The 22,421-nt window shown below is 45.8% G+C and overlaps 1 protein-coding gene across 1 annotated transcript in view; it reads right to left on the bottom strand.

Moving 5' to 3' along the window:
• Positions 1-22,421, bottom strand: part of BACH1 (BTB domain and CNC homolog 1) — a 65,470-nt gene that overhangs the window by 18,114 nt on the left and 24,935 nt on the right. The window contains 1 exon segment of the mRNA XM_030204290.1: positions 16,008-16,214. Within this exon segment, the coding sequence (XP_030060150.1) occupies positions 16,008-16,214 (207 nt within the window).

Genomic DNA, 22,421 nt, shown 5'->3' with positions numbered 1-22,421 from the left:
AGGCCACACTTGTTTTTGGGATACAAGAATGAATGAATAAATAAATAAATAAATAAATAAATAATGCAACTTGCATTATCACAAGATGCACCATTCCTGTATCACAGGAGGCACTAGCTTGCAATACTAAGATAATGCAAGTTAGTGAATCCTGTGGTAAACTAGAGTACACTAAAAGGCCCACTTTTAGCACACCTTAGTAATCACCTCCCTAAAAGTGGTATGCTGTTATCCTTCCTTCCTTCCTTCCTTATTTACTCATCTTGTATTGCTCTGCCTCAGACCATTTCGCTAATTTGCTATTATGCACATTAGTGATAGAGCTCAGATAAAACCAAGTCTTCACAACATGGACATGGGAATGCTACTCCAGGTTGCACCACTCCAGTCTATTCTCAAAGCTTAATATAGAATAGAACTCCATAGGGGGATAGGAGAGTATGTGAGAAAATGTATCCTGCTGTCCTTGGAGATCACCCGCTTCATGTAAGTAACTTTTTTTTCTCTAAGGAGAGAGCAGAATAGCAAGTCCTCTCTAGCTACAGGATGCCTTCAACAGAAAAAGGCAAATATGCTAAATGACATTGCCACCAAAAACAGTTGGTGTCTACCTGTTGCAACAAGCCATTTGAGTATTTTGCCTTTTTTTTTTGATACGCAGCCTAGAAATGAAAGAAATAGGGTCTAGAAGGGATGAAGCTGGATTTGGGTTTCTGCCAGGTACCTGTGACCAGGATTGGCCACTTTTGGAAACAGTTTACTAGGCTAGATGGACCATTGGTCTGACCCAGTATGTCTACTCTTATATTCTTATGATTCTAATCCCCAAAGAGATTTGAAAGGACCGATTGGACAAACCTACTCTAGTTGTCAATCTAAACAGTAATGGGATGTGAATGTATGTCCATGCTGCAAATCTCTTCCACACAGCTCACCTTAAGTGGGCTACTGACACTGCCATAGTTCTAGCATTATGAGCTGTAATATGCACTCAAGAGTCAAACCTGCCTTGGCATACATGAAGGGAATGCAGTCTACTAGATAATTAAAAAAGTACACATTTGCCAGCGCCAGCCTTCATCCTGTTAGGGTTGAAACAAAAAGCTGGGTGGACTTTCTATAGGCTTTAATCTATGCTAGAAGTCCAAGGCTCTCTTGCAATTAAGAGGGTGGGGTGTGCTTTCACCTTTTGGGCATCAGGCCTAGGAAAAATACCGGCAGGACAATTGAGTGGTTCAGACAAAACTCTACACCACCTTAGGAAGGAACATATTTGTACTCTTCCTAACTACTCTGTTGTAAAATTTTATATAAGGTGGATCTTACTAGGGATTATGGCTGTAAAGCCACCAAAAATAAGACCTTCCAGGTCAGGTACTCCAGATGATAGGTGCTGGATGGCTCAAAAGGAGCTTTTATCAGCTTGTTAATACTACATGGAAGTCCCACAACACAGCAGAAGACTTGATGGAGGCTTCAAAAGAAGTAACCCCCATATAAAAAGCGCAAACAACTAAAGGATGTACAGAAATGGGTTTATTTTTAAAACCTGGCTTACACAGACTATTTAAGCAGGGGGGGGTGTTGAGACACACTAACTAGTTCAGGGAAGTCAAAGCTACCCTCTCAACATCTAAGCTATGAGAGCTAGGGACTCTGTGCTGGGATTCACCATCATTCCAAGTGTGCGTGATCAGTGTTGGAGAGCTCCAATCTCAACGAACATTCCAGAAGAGAAGGGAAAAATTAGCTCTCTCCTGATAATATTTTCCTTTAGTCCCAAAGGATCAATCCAGACTAACGGGCTATGCCCATCCACCAGCAGGTGGAAACAGAGAGCACTAATGATCTGTGCATTTTAGGAACGAGTGTAGACTACCTCAGCCGGAATTTTATAGCTAAGCAGTGGAATGACATAGCTTAAAAAAAAAAAACTCCAACCTCTATTAGAACAATAGAAACAACTGAAAAGTGGACTAAATATGTGCCTTAGGAGTAAAGAAACAATATAACTATGTACACTCACAAACAGAATATGAAAGAAGAGCAGGTTCTGGACTGACTCTTTGGGACTAAAGGAAAGAAAATCATCATCAGGTAAGAATTAATTTTTCCTTCCATTACGTCACCAAAAGGATCAGTCCAGGCTAATGGGATGTAGAAAAGAAGTCCTTAAGTAGGGAGGGAATGTGATAATCCTGCAAAAAGCACCTGAGCTTCAAAGAAGGCATCTGATCTCACTGCAACGTACAATTGGTAAAAGAATGAGAAGACCATGCTCCCCTCCGAAGGGACACCACCTTGTAGTGGTGGAGGGGCTTCCGTGTTTCAATGACTCAGAGGGCTATGCTGAAGGGTTACTCATATCAGACAGGCCTCTGAGGGAGAGTGAAAAGATGGCGACCTGAAGCTTGTACACTCAACGGCCCAGCTGAACTCCGAAGCTTTGTCTTTGTTTACTTGAAATTTCCTCTCTGCAATTGCAGTTACCTTAACTGAGAGGAAGGGGACAATCGGGGGGTCAGCCGCCAATGGCCAGCGTTTTGTCCCCTGTGCAGCAAGTGTGGGACCGCTGCGTGACGAGCTGCCTACAGATGACTGGGTTGGTGAGTCTTTGATTAGCGCTGGCGAAGGAGCGTCGACGCTCTTGGACCTGGAAACAACTTCATTGCTCCCGAATCATTTAACCACCATGTCGAAAGGAGTGGAGGAGTGAGTTAGGAGTGTATGCTGAAACGGAAGTCGTCTACAGCTGAACTCATGTCGGCGGTGCCACTCCTAAACCCGTAAGAGCTATCAGCTTGGAGTTTTTGGCTCCCGTGGAGATTACATTGAATATCATCTGGAAGGCGCTCCAGGACCTAACGGTGGTAGTAAATAAGTTTGCTTCCAATATAATCTTATTAGTGAGCCACATGGATAATCTAATTGAATCCTTTGAGAATGAAAAATTGATACGGCAAATTAAGTTCTACAGGAATAGGAAATGGTTAAGATTTTGAATATGATAATAGACCAAAAAAATTTGAACAAAATGAATATTATTACAGATGATTAATATCGAGATTGTTGTTTTCCCAGAGTTCCGGGTATGACTCCTAAAGTTTTTTCCTCTGAAATGATTCCTCTTAGTATATTTATTCAAAAGGAGTGAAGCCTGTGAAACTGGGATTACCTTAATTAGTGGGAATTGGATTAGAGACTCAAGTGTTTGTATTGTTAAATAATTTCTGGTTTTAAAAGAGAAAAAATGAAATCAGTTGTATTATTTCCACTAATATTGGACAATAAGTATGTTTCCAACGAAATAAATTGACTATACACCGTTTTGGGTTTGAAGAAGCCAACCAGACGATCAATGTGGAATAATGATTCAGATAATAAATAAGTGGGGATAATCAGGTTAATACCACGTTTTCTTTGTTTACTGTTGTTTAATTGATCTCCTTGTCTTGTTTCACTCTCCCTATTTTGAGGTCTAAGGAAGAGTTTATAATTACCTGATTGAAATAATTCTTGTATTATTTTGTCTGTATTTCTGGCAAGTTATTTTAGTGCTTGTAAAATTAAATTCTTATAAATAACATTAAAAAAAAAAAGAGAAGATCATGTTGTTGATCTGCAGATTTCTTCTAACGAGACAGCTAGTGAATCATCAAAAGTAGAAAAAAAAGAGACCTGGTGGAGCGAGCTTTAACCTGTAATGGAGCAGGTTTGCCTGAGAGTATATAAGCCAAGATATAGTCTCCTTCAACCATCTTGCCACTATAGCTTTGGATCAGAGTGCCTGAAATCATTAGTAGCACTGAGATAACACATGATAACTCATTTTACATCCAAGAGGTGAAAAGAAGAATAGTGTGATGGATAGTCCTCCCTGGAAAAAGAACACAGTTTGGTTAATATGAAACAAAAAGACAATCTTCAGAAGGAAATAAGGAACTGTTTGAATAGAAAGGCTAGTATGTAGAGTAAAGAAGCTTTAAATGGAGTAAATCCACTCTCCTTTGACCAGCTTTCAAAGGTTCTCCAAACTCTATCATAAGAAGCTGAAGTTGAACGCTTCTGTGCCTGAAGAAATGTAGTAATAATTTGTTCTGAATAACCTTTTTTTCTTAGTCACACCCTCTCAATAGCCAGGCCATAAGACCAAAGGAGGAGGGATCCTCCATGTGAATGGGACCTTGATGCAACAATCCCTTCTGTTGAAGAAGATGCAACAGCGGGTTGTGATGAGATGAAATGCTGCTTTTGAAAGTTCTCATTCCCCTGGATCTAGAGACACCCTACTCAGGTAGTCTGCCTGAGTATTTAAAGATCCTGCAATATGGGTCGCCGATCTCGGAAGAATGCTCATCTCCGCCCACTGAAAAGAAGTCGAGATTCCCGGGCTAGGGAAACACTCTTTCCAAACTGCTCGGAGCTCCAATCTGTTGATAGACCAAGATGCTTCTATGTACATCCATCGGCCTTGTGCTGTTTGTTGAAGGCAATGGGCCCCCCAGCCCAACAGGCTAGTGTCGAAAGTGAGTGCATACCAATTTGGAGTGTACAAAGGAAGATCTGCCTGAATATGGAGAATGGAGCCACCATTGCAAACTCACCTTGGACAATTCAGGTTAAGCTACTAACTCATCGTAATTCTATGAGACCGATGACCACCAACTCAACAGAGAAGACTGAAGAAATCTCATATGGAACTACAAGGGAGAACAACCAGTGCAGCTGCCATTGCTCCAAGAACCTGAACATAATCCCAAGCTCTCAAACAGGAAAGGGCTAGATTTACAATCTGTTACAGTTTCTGACAAGATAGAAGTAGAAAAACCCTTCCTTCGTATCAAATCGAACACCAAGATATTCAAGAGACTGAGTCGGTATTTATTTGTTGTGGTTCACCACCCAACCTAGAGAAGTCAAAAGAGATATTACTATAGTGTTATTGCAAAGACTCTCTTGACATGATGGGGCCTGAAGGAACCAATCATTCAGGAAAGGGTGGACCTGAATCCCCCCTTAGATGGGATTACTAAGAGAGCAAGTCTCTGTAGAGAGGGACTGGAGAAAGTGACTGGGAGGTCCCTGGGTGGGAGGAACAAAAAGCAGAAAGATAGTGCCCTTCTGGATAGAAGAGACAGGGGAGGTGGAGTTAGTGTTTAATTTAAAAAAGTGTTGGTTGCCCTTTAGGGGGGGAGGGGGGTCATTTTTTGGTCCCCGGTTGCCTCAGGGTCCCCTGCCATTGACCTGGAGGGTAAAGGGAAGTCTCAGAACTAAAGAAGTGAGCACACTGGCTATAGAAAAAAAAAAAAGACTGTTGCTGCTAAGAGAACAGGCATGGATAATGTGTAAATAATTCTACTTCAAAGCACCTTGTAAATACACCTGAGGGAGAAGAATACTGGAGCTCCCCTGGGGAACGTCAAAAATCTCTCTTGTTTAAAGTTTGCACTCGTTGGTGGAGAGATCATACAGTTGGAATATCCTTGTGGTCTACAGTTGAAGAATAAACTGGTTTTTGAGTTAAACTGCTGATTGCGGAGTGGTCATTTTGGACTAGACATGGTATCACAGTCCCCCCCCCACCCCCCAAGACAGCCAAATCTAACTGCCAACCTTACCTCCCTCAGGGGTTTTGGACTTGGACTTTCGGGTTTTCTGGGGGAGAAGAGGGTAAACCCACCCGCTAACTCTTCTTTCCCCAGTTGAAAGCACTGTGTACCAATGAATGAGGCCCCCCCCCCCCCCCCCCCCCCCGTTCACGGGGGCTCCAGCCCACTTGGACCCCAGACCCAAAAGCATCCAAGCAAAGGAGTGTTTACGCCCATTTGTGAAGGAACACAGCTAGTACTACCACGACCTTGGAAAAGTTGCAGGGAGCAGTCGACAGACCACACAGCATGCCCATGAATTGAAAGCGAGCGTCTAGGATTGCAAACCTGAGGAACTTTTTTGTGAGGAGACTAAACTGGAATATGGAAGTAAGCCTCTTTCAGATTCAGAGATGCGAGAAACTCTCCTGGCTGGACCAAGGCTATGACAGATCTTAGTGTTTCCATTCTGAAGTGCTGTATCTTCAGGGACTGGCTGACTCACTTGAGATCCAAGGCTGGACAAAAGGATTTCTCTCTCTTTGGCACTATAAAACAGATCGAATACCTTACCATTCCTTGTTCCCTTTGTGGAATGGGCTGAACTGCACCATGGTGTAATAATGACATCAAAGTCTCCTGAACTGCCTGACACTTGCTCAGCTTGGTACAAGGGGAGACTAAGAATAGATCTGTGATTGGCCTGCAAAACTCCAGTTTGTAACTTTGACAAATGATGTCTAAGACCCATTGATCTGATGTGATGTCGGCCCACTCTTTACAAAAGAGGGATAGACAGACCCCTATAATGTGCGACATGGAGTGAACCTTATCTCCACCATTGTGAGGGGTTAGCAGAAGTGGAGGATCTAGAAGAGACCGACAATGATTTCTTTCCTCCACAAAAGAAAACGCGGCTTCTGAGTAGAAGCTCTAGATTTCCCTGGTCTGTATCGTTTGGCCTCTCTAAAACAAGCCTTAACTGTCCTGAGTTGAGACCTGGATTTGTCCTCAGGAAGCTGCTGCATGTTAGAATCCCCCAAATCTTTAATTATCTTTTCAAGATCTATCTCAAAGAGAAGCTTGCCTCTGAATGGTAACTTAGCAAAACGTTATTTGGATGCAATATCAGCCACCCAATGTCTGAGCCATAACCACCTCCGTGCAGAGGCAGCTAGGGACATACATTTGGCCATGGCTCTGAGTATGTCATACAAGGCATCTACCAGGTAGGATACCCCTGCTTCTAAAGAAGGTAAAAAGTCAGGCAGCGAGTCTAAAGTAGATAATTGCTGGACTCAAGATAAAGAAGCTCTGGCAACAAAGGAGCAGCAAATTGCTGCTTAAGAATTTAGTGCAGCTGCCTGGAAGGCAAGTTTTAAAGATTCAAGTTTGTGATTGTGCACATCCTTAAGTGCAGTGCCTCCTTCAAAAGGAATACAATTCCGTTTAGTGACTGCTGTGATTAGGGCATGTAGGATAAGGTAAAATTATGTATCATACCTGATAATTTTCTTTCCATTAATCATAGCTGATCAATCCATAGACTGGTGGGTTGTGTCCATCTACCAGCAGGTGGAGATAGAGAGCAATCCTTTTGCCTCCCTATATGTGGTCATGTCCTGCCAGAAACTCCTCAGTATGTCGCTATCAAAGCTCCATCCGCAGGACTCAACACTTAGAGAATTTCACCCACAAAGGGACACTCTGCCCAGCTCACCACCGCCGAAACGGGGGAGGGGAATCCGTCCAGCTCATCCCCGCGGAGCGGGGGAGGGACACCACACCCACCGATGCAGGGGGATCTGGCTTATCCTGCAACCGCGGGAGGAGCTGACTGACCCTAACCCCGCCGAAGTGGAAGGGGTACAAAGCTGCCCTACAGCCGCACGAAGGGGGAGGGAGCGCCGGCAGAATTTAGGTCTCAATCCAGCCCCGTAAAACGGAGGGGAGAGGAATGCAGCAGCTCACTGTAACACAAAATCGTCTCAACTCCTGAAGAATCCAATTGAAAAAACTTGAACACGAAGTCCTCCTGAACAGGAACTGAAGACTAAACTTGAACCTGAAATGCAACCAGAATATAAACAGTACAGATATCTGGGAGGGGCTATGGATTGATCAGCTATGATTAATGGAAAGAAAATTATCAGGTATGATACATAATTTTACCTTCCATATCATCATGCTGATCAATCCATAGACTGGTGGGATGTACCGAAGCAGTACTCACCCAGGGTGGGACACAGAAATCCCTGACCGCAACACTGAAGCTCCAAACCGGGCCTCCGCCCGAGCAGCCACAGTCAAGCGGTAATGTCTGGAGAAGGTATGAGCCGATGCCCAAGTTGCCGCCCTACAAATCTCTTCCAAGGAGACAGACTCGGCCTCTGCCATCGAGGCCGCCTGTGCTCTAGTGGAGTGAGCCTTCAGCTGGATAGATGGCACCTTCCCTGCGGCCACATAAGCCGCTGCAATGGGTTCCTTGACCCATCGTGCCACTGTAGGCTTGGCAGCCTGCAGACCCTTACGAGGACCTGTGAACAGCACAAACAGATGATCCGACTTCCGGAATCATTGGTCACTTCCAAGTATCTGATGATGACTCGTCTCACATCTAAATATTTGAGAGCAGAGTACTCCTCTGGGTAGTCCTCCCTACGAAAGGATGGAAGACAGAGCTGCTGATTCTCACGGAAGCGAGGACCAATCTTGGGCAGGAAGGAAGGCACTGTGCGAATAGACACTCCTGCCTCAGTGAACTGCAGAAAGGGCTCTCGACATGATAGCGCCTGGAGCTCGGAAACTCTTCTGGCTGAAGTGATAGCCACCAAAAGACTGCTTTCAACGTCAATTCTTTCAGAGATGCCCTCGACAAGGGTTCAAAAGGCGGCTTCTGCAAGGCTCTTAGCACCAGATTGAGATTCCACGCAGGTACCACTGTGTGCAGAGGAGGGCGCAGGTGAATAACTCTCTTGAGAAAGCGCACCACATCTGGCTGCAATGCCAGGGAAACACCCTTCAGGTGACCCCTGAAGCAAGCAAGAGCCGCTACCTGGACCTTAAGGGAACTGAGCGACAGGCCTTTTTCCAGACCTTCTTGCAGGAACGCCAACACTGATGAAATTGGAGCAGTGAAGGGAGAAAGTGAGCCTGCCTCACACCACGATGCAAAGGTACGCCAAACCCGGAGGTAATCAGTAGAAGTAGAGCGCTTCCTCGCTCTCAGCATAGTGACAATGACCTTGTCTGAGAAGCTCTGCTTGCTCCAACGCTGCCGCTCAATAGCCAGGCCGTAAGACCAAAGGGGGAGGGATCCTCCATCACCACAGGACCCTGATGCAACAGGCCCCGCTCCGCTGGCATCTGCAGAGGTCCGTCCACTGAGAGCCTGATCAAGTCCGCACACCAGGGACGTCTGGGCCAATCCGGACTCACCAGGATTATCCGGCCCGGATGCTTTGCCGCCCGGCCTAGCACCCTGCCCAACATGGGCCAAGGCGGGAACACAAAGAGGAGCTCCTGTATCGACCACTGTGGGAGAAGAGCATCTACTCCCAGAGATCGAGGGTCCCGTCCTCTGCTGAAAAAGCGCGGCACTTGGCAATTGGCTGAAGATGCCATCAAATCTAGGCTCGGCTGGCCCCAGCGCTTCGTGATGTCCAAGAACGCCTGAGCAATATTCATGACTCCCGCAATGTGGGCCGCCGACAGCTGTTCCAGGTTTACTTCCGCCCACAGGCATAGCTTCATGGCCTCCTTGGCTAGAGGGGCGCTCCTGGTACCTCCCCGGTGATTGACACAGGCCACAGCCGTGGCATTGTCCGACAGGACCCGTACTGGCTTCAGCGCCAGGCCCGGGAGAAACTCCAAAGGCGCCGACCGAATGGCTCTGAGTTCCGGGAGGTTGATAGACCACTCTGCCTCTGCAGGGGACCAGAGCCCCTGCGCTGTCCTTCCCAAGCAGTGGGCTCCCCAGCCCCACAAAGAGGCGTCCGCCGCGACAAAAACCCACTCCGGGGTCACAAGAGGCATTCCTGCGGACGGCTTGTCTGACCTCAGCCACCAGCTCAGCACTTGATCCAAGGGAAGGCGCACAGCGTAATCCTCCGAAGCTGGAGTCCATCGCTGCAGCAGAGAGAGCTGTATAGGTCTCATATGGGCCCTGACCCAGGGCACTACTTCCATCGTGGCCGTCATAGAGCCCAACAGCTGCCCATAGGCCCGAGCCCGAAGAGAAGAGGCTGCTAGGAACTTGTCCACCTAAGCCTGAAGCTTGACAATCCGATTGTCTGGCAGGAACACTCTGCCCACTTGGGGGTCGAATCGAACTCCCAGATACTCCAGGGACTGAGTCGGGCACAGCTGGCTTTTCTCCCAGTTGATGATCCACCTCAGGGAGCTCAAAAGAGCAATCACCCGGTCTGAAGCTCTGTCGCACTCTGCATAAGAGGGGGCTCGGATCAACCAGTCGTCCAGATAAGGATGGACTTGTACTCCTTTCTTGCGTAGGAAGGCCACGATGACCACCATAACTTGGAGAAGGTCCGCGGAGCAGTAGCCAACCCGAAAGGGAGGGCTCTGAACTGGGAGTGTCCTCAGAACTGCAAAACGCGGAAAGCGTTGATGAGGAGGCCAGATGGGAATATGCAAGTAAGCTTCCATGATGTCCAAGGATGCCAGGAACTCCCCTGCCTGCACTGCCGCTATAACAGAGTGGAGAGTCTCCATCCGGAAGTGCCGAACTTCCAAGGCCCGATTGACCCCTTTGAGGTCGAGGATAGGCCAGACAAAACCTCCTTTCTTAGGTACCACAAAGTAAATGGAGTAATGTCCCTTGCCAGGGTGACCTTCTGGCACCGGAACGACCGCACCCAGGCGGATCAGATTGTCCAAAGTCTGCTGCACTGCCACAGCTTGACCGGAGACTTGCAGAGAGAGTGCACAAACCCGATTCTTAAGGGTCGGCAGAACTCTAGCTTGTAGCCATCTCTGATGACTTCCAGCACTCAAGCGTCTGAAGTAACCCTGGTCCACTCGCCCAGAAATGAAGATAGGCGTCCTCCAATATGCTCTGGGCCATGGACCAGCGCCCCGTCATTGGGTACGAGACCCTGGGGGAAGACCGGAGGAGGCACCTCCGGGATGGCGGTCTCTGCGAAAGGAATGCTGCTTGGGGGAGAAATTCCTTTTGATGGAAGAGGGGACAGAGGAGCTCGACTTGCCCGGACAGTACCGATGGGCTTTCTGAAACCGTCCTTTGGAGGAACCGGGGCGGGCACCATTGGCCCGAGCCCTGACCTCCGGTAACCTCTTGCCCTTAGACGTGCCGAGATCGGTCACAATCTTGTCCAGCTCGACCCCAAAGAGCAGCTTGCCTTTAAAAGGCAACTTAGCCAGGCGAGATTTAGAGGCGTGGTCAGCAGACCAATGCTTCAGCCAAAGCCACCGCCGTGCAGAGACTGTCTGAGCCATACCTTTAGCCGAGGCTCTCAAGACATCATACAGCCAGCCTGACTAGTAGGCCAAGCCCGATTCCAGGGCTGGCCAATCAGCCCTCAAGGAAGGATCCGAGGGGGAAGCCCGCTGCGCGTCAGGCACGCCCTGGCCACATAGGAGCCACAAATTGAGGCCTGTAAACTTAAAGCAGCCGCCTCGAAGGACGACTTTAAAGCCGCCTCCAAACTCCTGTCTTGGGCGTCCTTTAGGGCCGTGCCACCTTCCACCGGCAACACCGTTTTCTTAGTCACCGCAGTGATTAAAGAATCCACGGTAGGCCCAAGAAAGGCCTCCCGTTCACCTTCAGGCAGAGGATAGAGGCGGGACATAGCCCTAGCCACTTTAAGGCTCGCTTCTGGGAAATCCCATAGAGCCGAAATCAAGGTGTGCATGGCTTCATGCACGTGGAAGGTTCTAGGTGGGCGCTTAGTCCCCCGCATAATGGCAGAGCCAACAGAGGCTGAGGGAGAGACGTCCTCCGGAGAGGAACTCTTCAAAATGCTCATGGCCTGCACTAACAGGTTGGGCAAATCCTCTGAGCGAAAGATCCGTGCTGCAGAGGGGTCATCCGCTCCATACGAGCGGGAATCCGTCTCATCCAAGGAATCCCCAAAGGACCGTTGGGAGAACTCAGATACACTGCCCTCATCTACATCAGAGGAGACCGAGTCCTCTAGGGCCTGGAAGTCCACCCGAGGGCGTTTGCTTCCGGAGGCCTCAGCCCCTTGATCAGAGGGGGGAGCCGGGGCAGCGTTTATCATAAGAAAAGCCTGATGCAGCAGCAAAATGAACTCAGGGGAGAAACCCCCTAGACTGTGCACTTCTGCCGCCTGGGCCACGGCCCTAGACGCACCCTCAACCGGCGCTCACAAGAGCGGGGGAGAAACATGCTGCGCATCCAAAATGGCGTCCGGCGCGAAACTCCGAGAAGCAGCCGCGCGGGAAGAACGGTGCTTAACTTTGGCCGCTTTCTTGCCGTCGCCCGTATCAAGGGCGACCATAGCATTAACGTCTCCCAGCTCGAGGGCGGCCCAAGAAGAAGCCGTCCGAGCAGAGTGGCTGGCCAACATGGAGTGGGCTAGCAGCGGGGGATGGGCGCTTATGGCGGGAAAAACCGCCGCACCGGAGGAAGAACCGGGACACTGACCGGACTCCAAACTGATGCCCAACAAAGGCGATTCAGGCTTTGAAACCCCCGCATCCCTGCTAGACGCACACATGCGGTCCGGGGAGCGAATCCTCGCGCCCTCGCCCTCCGACGCCATAAGCCACATGGAGACCGAACGGGGAACCCCCTGCCCGCTATAAAAAGGTAAAATTACCTGCTTCTCGCTCCGAGCTGTGACGAACTGGTGTCCCAGTGAGCAGCTGCAATAAACGCTGATATAAACGTTGAAATAAACGCCCTTAAAGGACGTCCAAAAAAACTTTTTTTTTTTTTTTTTTTAACGGAGCCAGCGGGAGGGGGGAGAAAAGGAGGGACCTGGCACCACCAGGTTTGCACTTGCTCAAAAAGAGCCCTCAACCCCAGGTACTCAACAAAACCTAAGAATTAGGCTTGGAGACCTAGCCAGAGCTGCTGCTGTGTGTGACCACCACCTGCTGAGATAGAGAACATACTGAGGAGTTTCCGGCAGCACATGACCACATATAGGGAGGCAAAAGGATTGCTCTCTATCTCCACCTGCTGGTAGATGGACACAACCCACCAGTCTATGGATTGATCAGCATGATGATATGGAAATAAACTGTTCTAAGTCAGTTGGTAGAAGAGGGTAAAGCTTAGCTGTTGCCCTTGCCATTTTGAGACTACAGTCAGAGGTCTCCCACTGCACCATAAGTTCTTACATGACCTCATGAAGATGAAGGTGCTTTTTAGTTCCAGCTATAACAGGAGTTGTAGAGGCAGATTGAGCAGCCAGGGAGGAAATATTCAAAACTTCTAATGTCTTGGATATCAATACAGGGAGGAAATATTCAAAACTTCTAATGTCTTGGATATCAATATAGGTAACTCCTCTTTCAGAAACATCCTAGCAATTGTAGGGTCATCTCCACCTTCACCACCAGATATTTCACAGTCTGGCAAATCCTGGGAAACTAAATGCTCAGAAGCCACTGACAAGCCCGCCTCTGAATCTTGAGGAGAATTAGGTGAAACTTCCTTTATATCCCTCAAAACAATTTTCTCCTTTTTGAGAGAAGCAGTTCAGAAGAAGAGTGTGAGGAAGGAGTGGCCGCCATAGACTGAGAGCATTTTAAAACAAACGCCTGGTGAAAGGGAAAGGGAAATGGGACTTGACATACCGCCTTTCTGAGATTTTTGCAACTACATTCAAAGTGGTTTACATATATTCAGGTACTTATTTTGTACCAGGGGCAATGCAGGGCTAAGTGACTTGCCCAGAGTCACAAGGAGCTGCAGTGGGAATCGAACTCAGTTCCCCAGGATCAAAGTCCACTGCACTAACCAATAGGCTACTCCTCCACTCCTGAAGAAATGCCCGGTCAAAAAAAGCAACCAGAAATGCCTAACAAAAAAGATAAAGAGGTGGTCCCGACTGCAGAAACTGGCTCTTGCAGTGCCAAATTAAGTGGGGACACTGAATTTAAAACGGCTGTGGTAGCATCTCATTTTGCAGTTAGCACCCGCCAAAATTGCTGTGGTAAAGAAACTATCCTGCACCCCTTTAGATGTGGTCCCCATTCCCAAAATCGGCTGAAATGACAAGTCTGCTGGGTTTACCCACAGACTGCACATGCCCGACAGCAAAAGGCAACTGCCACAACGAGTACAAGATATAACATGGTCAGACACCATATAAGAAGCAGTACTTACAGTCTGAAGAAAAAACACTGCCAGTCTGTTTAATTCAAAGGCAAAGCCAAGCCCAATCTTCCCCAAATGACAGAAATGCTCAGATAGATAGTGTTTCTTTTTTTTTTCTTCTTAAAAAGAGGTAGGAGAAAATTAGTTGGGGAAGAAACAGAGGCAGAAAGTGGTTAAGTGGAGAAACAGGGAGGGAACTAGAACCACTAGGTTTACACCTGGGCAGAATAATAGCTCAACCCCAAACTCGAATGAACCTGCAAATAGAACAGAAGACCACAAAGTAACAGAGCTGCACAGGACGTCTTATCCACCTGCTGGAGATAGAAAATACTGGCTGAGTGCCCCTAGAATGCACAGCTCATTAGTGCTATCTATCTCCTCCTGCTGGCACAAGGGCATAATCCATTAGTCTGTACTGATCCTTTGGAAACATAACAGAAGGTACAGATCTGGCTTGGCCACTAAGGGGCTATGAGAATCACTGCTCCTTGGCTCTGTTTTGAGTTTCACAAGAGTCTGCTAAGAGAGATGAGAGGATATGCATACGGAAGTCCCCAATTTAGGAAGAAGGCATTAGGTGCTGGTTTACTATGTGCCCCTATTGTGCAGCAGAACTAAGGAACCTTCTTGTAAAGTCTGGCAAAAAGATTTGTTGTGGGGCTGCCCCACACTGAAAAACAAAAATCTTGCAAGCCACCACCTCATCCTTGTGCGTTTGTAAAATTCCACTTAATTTCTTTCACAGATATGTAGCCCTGAGGGTCATTCCATGAGATATGAACCAGTTCCATATGCCAACAGTCTTCCAATAGAAAATAGGATCCCATTCCTCTCTGCTTGTTGACACAGAACAATTGTTACTTGATTTTTGGTCTCTGAATTAAAACAATTTGAATGGCCAACAAAACTTTGAAAACCTTCAGAGTTGCCCCACACAACAGTGGTAGGAATATGCAGTGAGCCAATTCAAAAGCTTCTGAAAACTCCAAGCTAACGCCTTTATTTTACACTAGTAAAAAAGGCCCGTTTCTGAAACAAATGAAAAGGGCGCTAGCAAGGTTTTCCTTGGACTGTGTATGTTTGAGAGAGTGTGTGTGAGAGTGACTGTGTGAGAGAGAGAGAGAGTGAATGTGCGAGTGTGTGTGTGACAGAGAGAGAGAGTGAGACTGGGTGCGAATGTGTCTGTGAGAGAGAGTGTGTGTGAGCATCAGAGTGTGTGCCAGGGCCCCCCCTCCCTGTTCCAGGTCCCCCCTCCCTCCCGCCCTCTGAGTTCCAGGGTCGTCTCCTCCCTCCCTCCGAGTTCCAGGGTCATCCCCTCCCTGCCTCCCTCCGAGTTTCAGGGTCCCCTCCCTCCCCTGCATTATGCTCTCTCTCCTGCATTCATCCATATGCAGGCAACGTCTTCTGTGCCCTGCCCCCTCCATCCATCCATGTGTAGCATCTCTCCCCTGCCCCCTCCACCTCCTTCCGAGTTCCAGGCCCCCCTCCCTCCCTCCCATTTCCAGGGTCCCCCTCCCTCTGTCCCTCCGTCCCTCCCTCCCAGTTCCAGGGTCCCATGGAACTGGGAGGGAGGGGGGACGGAGAACGTTGGAGGAGTGACGTCAGCAGGTGGTTACAATCCCAGTGACACACATTGGAACGTTGGAGGAGAACGTTGGAGGAGTGATGTCAGTAGGTGGTTATGATCCCAGTGAGACACACTGGAATGTTGGAGGAGCAAATTATAATATTAGATTATATGAACCCAAATGAAAATGGTTTAAACCAGTGGTTCCCAAACCTGTTCTTGGAGTGGAGGAAGTGCATGCAAATCTCTCTCATGAATATTCATTGTGGATATCCTGAAAACTTGACTGGCTGGGGTGTCTCCAGGACCTGGTTTAGGAACAACTGGTTTAAAAAATTACAACTGTTTAAAAAAAAAAAAAAAGTGTAATGCATACATAGTACTCTGCTTTTAATGATCAGATGTTAATAAAACAGCAAAATTTTCATAGGCCATTTTGTGTGAAGTATAATAAAATTATTCTATTAAAATTGAATATATGTATATCAGTATGCTTTGAGGCACTAGATTTGATACATACCAGTTTTTCTATTTCACTCTCTAGGTTCTGTATGCAGTCAAGTTTTCTCTTACGACAGCGCTGTGCTGCAATTCTATTTTTACTTCGGCGTCGTATATCATGGACATAGTCCAGTTGCTCAGGAGTCAGTTTATACATTTTCAGCAATGACTGAAAATCATTTCTAGAAAGTGAAATGATCCTTTGTGTATTAAATGGCAGTTTCACCTGCAATATAAGTGAACAAATTTATACAAAAAAGGCGTTTTGCAGGACAATGAATTAAATGATATAAATAGCGATATTAAACTTATGAACAAAAATCCTAAAATCGTATCTGATTAAATAAGTACAATTGAAGGCTACATATAGGTTTCTTGTATCATTTAACTGTAAAGCAACATGAAAATGTCTGAGCCATAATTCTAGCCCTTTATATTAATGTTACTCTTCTTAAACTGATTCTTTTGGTAAGTTATGCAACGAGTGATGTTGCAGTATAACTGCAGCCCCTAGTTTAATGCAGCAGATTTTTGTCAAGATTCTGTGGCAGCTAGGTGGTACATTTTCAAAGATTTACATATTAAAAGTTGTATTCTTTTTTTTTCTGGCATTTCTTATGTGCCCAGTTTATTTGGTCCTTGTCAAAGAAACAAAAAATGATGGTGATAAAGACCATATGGCCCATCAAGTCTGCCTAGCCAAACTACCCATTATCCCTTTCTCTCCCTTAGAGATTGTACATGCTTGTCCCATGCTTTCTTGTATTAAGTCTTCAGCTCCACCCATCCATCACCCTTTCTGTAAAAAATATTTTCTTACATTACTCCCAAGTCTCTCTCCTTTCAATTTCATCCTACGCCCATTCATTCCAACTGAAATAGACTTGCCTCTTGTGCATTTATACAATGGAGATATTTAAATTAGGTTTGCTTTTCTAAAGTAGGCTGTGAAAACTATAAGGCTGTTTATAGCTATTCTGCATGCTGTTTTAGATGCTTAAATTTGTAATTTTTCAATTTGAATTTTGTATTTCTTGTTTTTTTATTACTTTTCATTCTTTAATTTTTTAGGGCTGCATTTTGATTAAAAGTTGTAATTGCAATTAATTGTTTGGTTAATAAGTTTTGAAGGCGACGAAACGGTGTGACAAGGCGGTGGCCGTAGCTAGAAGGTTGTTAGGCTGTATAGAGAGAGGTGTGACCAGCAGAAGAAAGGAGGTGTTGATGCTCCTGTATAAGTCGTTGGTGAGACCCCACCTAGAGTAATGTGTTCAGTTTTGGAGGCCGTACCTTGCGAAGGATGTAAAAAGAATTGAAGCGGTGCAAAGAAAAGCTACGAGAATGGTAAGGGATTTGCGTTACAAGACGTATGAGCAGAGACTTGATGACCTGAACATGTATACTCTGGAAGAAAGGAGAAACAGGGGTGATATGATACAGACGTTCACATATTTGAAAAGTATTAATCCGCAAACGAACCTTTTCCGGAGGTGCGAAGGCGATAGAACGAGAGGACATGAAATGAGATTGAAGGGGGGCAGACTCAAGAAAAATGTCAGGAAGTATTTTTTCACAGAGAGAGTAGTGGATGCTTGGAATGCCCTCCCGCGGGAGGTGGTGGAAATGAAAACGGTAACAGAATTCAAACACGCGTGGGATAAACAAAGGAATCCTGTTCAGAAGGAATGGATCCTAAGGAGCTTAGCCGAGATTGGGTGGCAGAGCCGGTGGCGGGAGGCGGGGATAGTGCTGGGCAGACTTACATGGTCTGTGCCCTGAAAAGGACAGGTACAAATCAAGGTAAGGTATACACAAAAAGTAGCACATATGAGTTTATCTTGTAGGGCAGACTGGATGGACCATGCAGGTCTTTTTCTGCCGTCATTTACTATGTTACTATGTTGGGGCATCCCTGTTACAAAGTCATCTAGAAGTAAGAAGATCCTGGATTCTTTACCGGGAGAACTGTTAGAGCAGCTAGTAATGGAGCCCACGGGCTGGAATTATACTTGATCTAGTTAGTATTTCTGATATTAAAGTGGGTGAAAATCTAACACCCTGCAATCACCGGATGGTGAGGATCAATATTAACACACATGAAGAGGGTTCATTCGAAACTGAAAGTTCTAGACTTAAAAAATATATATTATCTACATGGGAACATCTAGGGGAAGTAGAGAAGCAGTGGGCAAAACTGAAAGGAGCTACAAAACTTTGTTAGAAAAATAAATAAAAAGGAAATGAAGGCTGCTCAATTCTCAAAAACAGAGGCTGAAAAGGTAAGGGGAAAGCAGTCAGCTTTTCTAAAATGACAAGAGATAGAAAGAGGAAGACTGGCGACAAATATCTGGAAAAGTAAAGAGAAGTTTGTAAAATAATCACGAAAGTAAAGATTAAAATGGAAGAAAACAACCAGTAAGGTAAAATGTGTGAGGGGGGAGGGGCAGGGAATAAGTTTTTTTGTGTGTGTGTGGTTTTTTTTGTTAAGATATGTGTTAGTGACAGGAGGAAGTGTAAAACTGGCACTGAGACCCAAGGGTGGAACATAAGAACATAAGCACCGCTATACTGGGAAAAGACCAAGGGTCCATCAAGCCCAGCATCCTGTCTCAGACAGTGGCCAATCCAGGTCTCAAGAACTCGGCAAAAACCCAAAAACAAAAAAAAAATTTAAATTAATAATGTTCAATGGACTTTTCCTTCAGGAATCTGTCCAAACCTCCTTTAAACTCAGCAAGGCCAACTGCTGTCACCACATTCTCCGGCAACGAGTTCCAGAGTCTAACTATGCGCTGAGTAAAGAAAAACTTTCTCCTATTTGTTTTAAATCTACCTAACTTCATCTTATGTTCTCTGGTTCTATTATTGTTAGAAAGTGTAAACAAATGATTCACGTCTGTCTGCTCCATTCCACTCATTATCTTGTAGACTTCTATCATATCACCCCTCAGCCGCCTCTTCTCCAAGCTGAAGAGCCCTAACCGTCTTAGTATGTAGAAGATAAGAACAGAGCTGAACTGTTAAAATACTTCTGTTCTGTGTTCACACATAAAGGGCCGTAAAAGGACCACAGGAGACAAACGTAAATAGAAATGAAAGTGTGATAGACCTTGAACGATTTTCAGAAAACTATTTGTAAGAAGCTAGCTGAACTGAAGGTAGACAAATCAATGGGGATGGATGGGATATAGCAGAGGGTACCGAAGGAATTTAAGGAAGTGCTGGAGGCTCCACTGTCTGACCTTTTCAATGCTTCAAGACAAAAGTGATTCTAGAGGACTAGAGAAGGGCAGATGTGGTCCCTCTTCCCAAAGTTGAAATAAGGAGGAGGCTGGGAACTACAGGCCGGTCAGTCTGACTTCTGTGGTGAGTAAGTTAACAGAAATGCTTCTAAAACAGACAATAGTAAGGTTTCTGGAATCCAATTATTACAGGACTCAAGGCAGCATTGGCTTTACTAGAGGTAGCTCTTGTCAGACTAATCTGATTAATTTCTTTGACTGGATGACCAGAGATTTGGATCAAGGGAGAGCACTAGATGTGGTGTACTTAAATTTTAGCAGCCTTTGACACGGTTCCATAAAGGCAACTTATAAATAAAATGAGTGCTCTTGGTACAGACTCAAAAGTGCCTGATTGGGTGAGGAGCTGGTTGAGTGGATGGAGACAAAGGGTACTCGTAAATGAAATTAACTCAGAGGAAATGGACGTTACCAGCAGTGCACTACAAGGATCGGTTCTTGGTCCAATTTTGTTTTGGTTTGGGGTTTTTTTTTGTTTTCATTTTTGTAAGCAATACTGTGGAAGGGCTGTGTGGTAAGGTTTGCCTCTTTGTGGATGATACCAAGGTAAGTAAAAGGGTAGACACCCTGATGGTGTGGATAACATGAGGAGGGATCTAGTGATGCTTGAGGAATGGTCCAACATTTGGTAGCTAAACTTTAATGCTAAAGTAAGCAGGATCATGCACTTGGGTTTCAAAAGCCCAAGGGAGAAGTACAGTATAAGGGGTGAAATACTTCTGTGCACAAAAAGAGCATGTCTTGGGCATGATCATATCTGATATTCTAAAGATCTTCAATCTTGGACCAGGAAGATAGCATACTTCCCTGGGACATCACATCAGGTCAGCAGATGGATGCCTCTTAGAAGTGAACCACCACCACCTTTCTAAAGTGGAAGAGATCTTAGTGACTGACTTGGGCACAGTAATCTCATTAGGAAATGGAGAAAGGATCTCAAGCAAAATAGGCAGAGGTAAGAATGGATAGGAATGAGGACTGGGAGAATCATGAAGCAGAAGAGGGGAAAGAAATGAGGGTAGAGGAGAAAGAGGGGATCCTGGAGGGGGGGAGAAGTGATCCACTTTAAACCACAGCCCCTCATATCCCTTCATATTCTCCTTGCCTGCCACTTCTAATTCCCACATCACCTCTGATCCCTATTCACATCACAGAATACCACTCCCGATCCCTTCTCTCCTCTGCCCACCTCGCTTCCCCTCACTTACTTTATCCCACTCTCCCATGGCCCCTCTAATCACCCTACCCTCCTACACCCCTTTGGATCCCTTCTCTCTTCCTGGATACCCCTTTAAATCTCCTCATTCACACACTTCCATCCCTCCTTAAAACCCACACCTTCTCCAATCCCCTCTTAAGGCACTTGCTCCCCATCCCAAACAATATTTCAGTCATTCAATACCCCCTCATTTCCTCACCACAATCTCCTTATTCATCCCCTCACAGTTCCTCAGACATCCTCTACCATCATTTTCACCCCAACATATCCACAGCTATTTCTTTTCTCATGCCCCACACTGCCACCGCCACCACCACCACCACCACAACCACAACCCCCTTCCCAGGAGCATCAACCGTGTCTCCACAATATATAGAAATGAGATCGGTTGTGTGTTTAAAAAGTATCTCCGATTCCTGAGGCAGGCACTTGCTGCTCCAAAATGCAGGACTGCGTCGAGTCTATTCAGTCTTCTTGATATTTTGGACTTATCAGCCTTTGAGGCTCATTTTCAAAGCACTTAGCCTCCCAAAGTTCCATAGAAACCTATGGAACTTAGCCTCCCAAAGTGCTTTGAAAATATGCCTCTTTGTATCTTACATATTTTTAGTATGAATAAATTGGTTCCCCTGGCTGGAATTACATTGGTCTCCCCCAATTGTTTTTCTTTATTTTATGGTGAGAAGCCTTGGGAGGTTTTTTGACCAATGATTGCAACGGGAGCCAGTAGAGGCAGAACCACAAGCTATAAAGTTGTGACTTGAGTGCACTTGGTCTGCTGAGGTCTTTTTCCTACCCTACACTAATTTGGTCTTTAGTGGTATATTGGTATACTAGCCGTTAAGCCAGTAACAACGGGCTAGTTTTTTGTTTTCTTATGCCCCGCCCACCAGCCCTGCTCTCTCCCCTGTCCTCCCCCCAGCGTGTTTCCCTCAGTTCCGCCCCCTCCTTCCCTCCCTGCTCCCTCCTCCGATTTCCATGCCCATGACCAAGCCCTCCTCCCTATTGGGCTGTACTGCTGGTGGAGGCGAGGCTTGGACTTCTACACTCTTAGCGTTCTGACTCTACTGCGCATTTGCAGGTGAGTCGGTCACTTGCCGTTTATATGTTTGATTTAACAATGAAAAGGTTATTCCACTTTTTTTTTTTTTAGTGTTTGACACAATTTTGATGTTTAGTGGATTTTCCATCCTTTCATTAGTTAAGAATAATCTGAGAATCTGGATTATAGAAACTATAGGAAACAATTTTAGAATCCAGTTAAGAGGCAAAACAAAACTGGGGGGGCAAAAACAAATCACCATATAGGTGCTTAGACCTCAGCCCTAGTTCTAAGTAGGCTGGAAACCCAGAGGATCAGGAGGAAATTTCTGGTACTTCATGATTTGAACAAAATTGATATTAAATCTATTCATACAGGGAAAGTGATACTGCATAGTGTTTGTTGATGGTAAGAACGTAACATTTGCCCTTGGATAATTCTTTTTTTAGGCTTCTACCATTTGTATACAGACATGTTGTGTTTTTGTTTCTATTTACAAGTTGCTTAGCAGTTGACAGGGATAAATTTGCGATCTTTACTCTGCTCTTCCCTTAAAAGGTTCCTGGCTTACTTTTATCTTTGTGGTACTCTTACTGTGATGTCCTAACTTCCATGTTTTGATTGTATCCTTTAAAGATACTTCACACCAAGCGACAGTCAGCTTTTCCCCAGGTCCTACTTTAAAAGCTACTCTATCTTCTTTTCAAAAGTTCGAGTTCTATCCCAGTTAAAATGGAGTCCATATTTTCAGAATAGCCTCTCCCTTCCCTAGAATGTTGCCCAGTTCCTAAGAAATCTAAATCCCTCATCCATACACAATTGTCTCATTGATGCATTGAGACTCTGGGGCTCTGCCTGCTTCCTGGGTCC

The sequence above is a fragment of the Microcaecilia unicolor genome, chromosome 5 (assembly GCF_901765095.1).
Source record: "Microcaecilia unicolor chromosome 5, aMicUni1.1, whole genome shotgun sequence".
Classification (NCBI taxonomy): Eukaryota; Metazoa; Chordata; class Amphibia; order Gymnophiona; family Siphonopidae; genus Microcaecilia; species Microcaecilia unicolor.
This window is presented reverse-complemented; position numbering and strand designations above follow the sequence as displayed.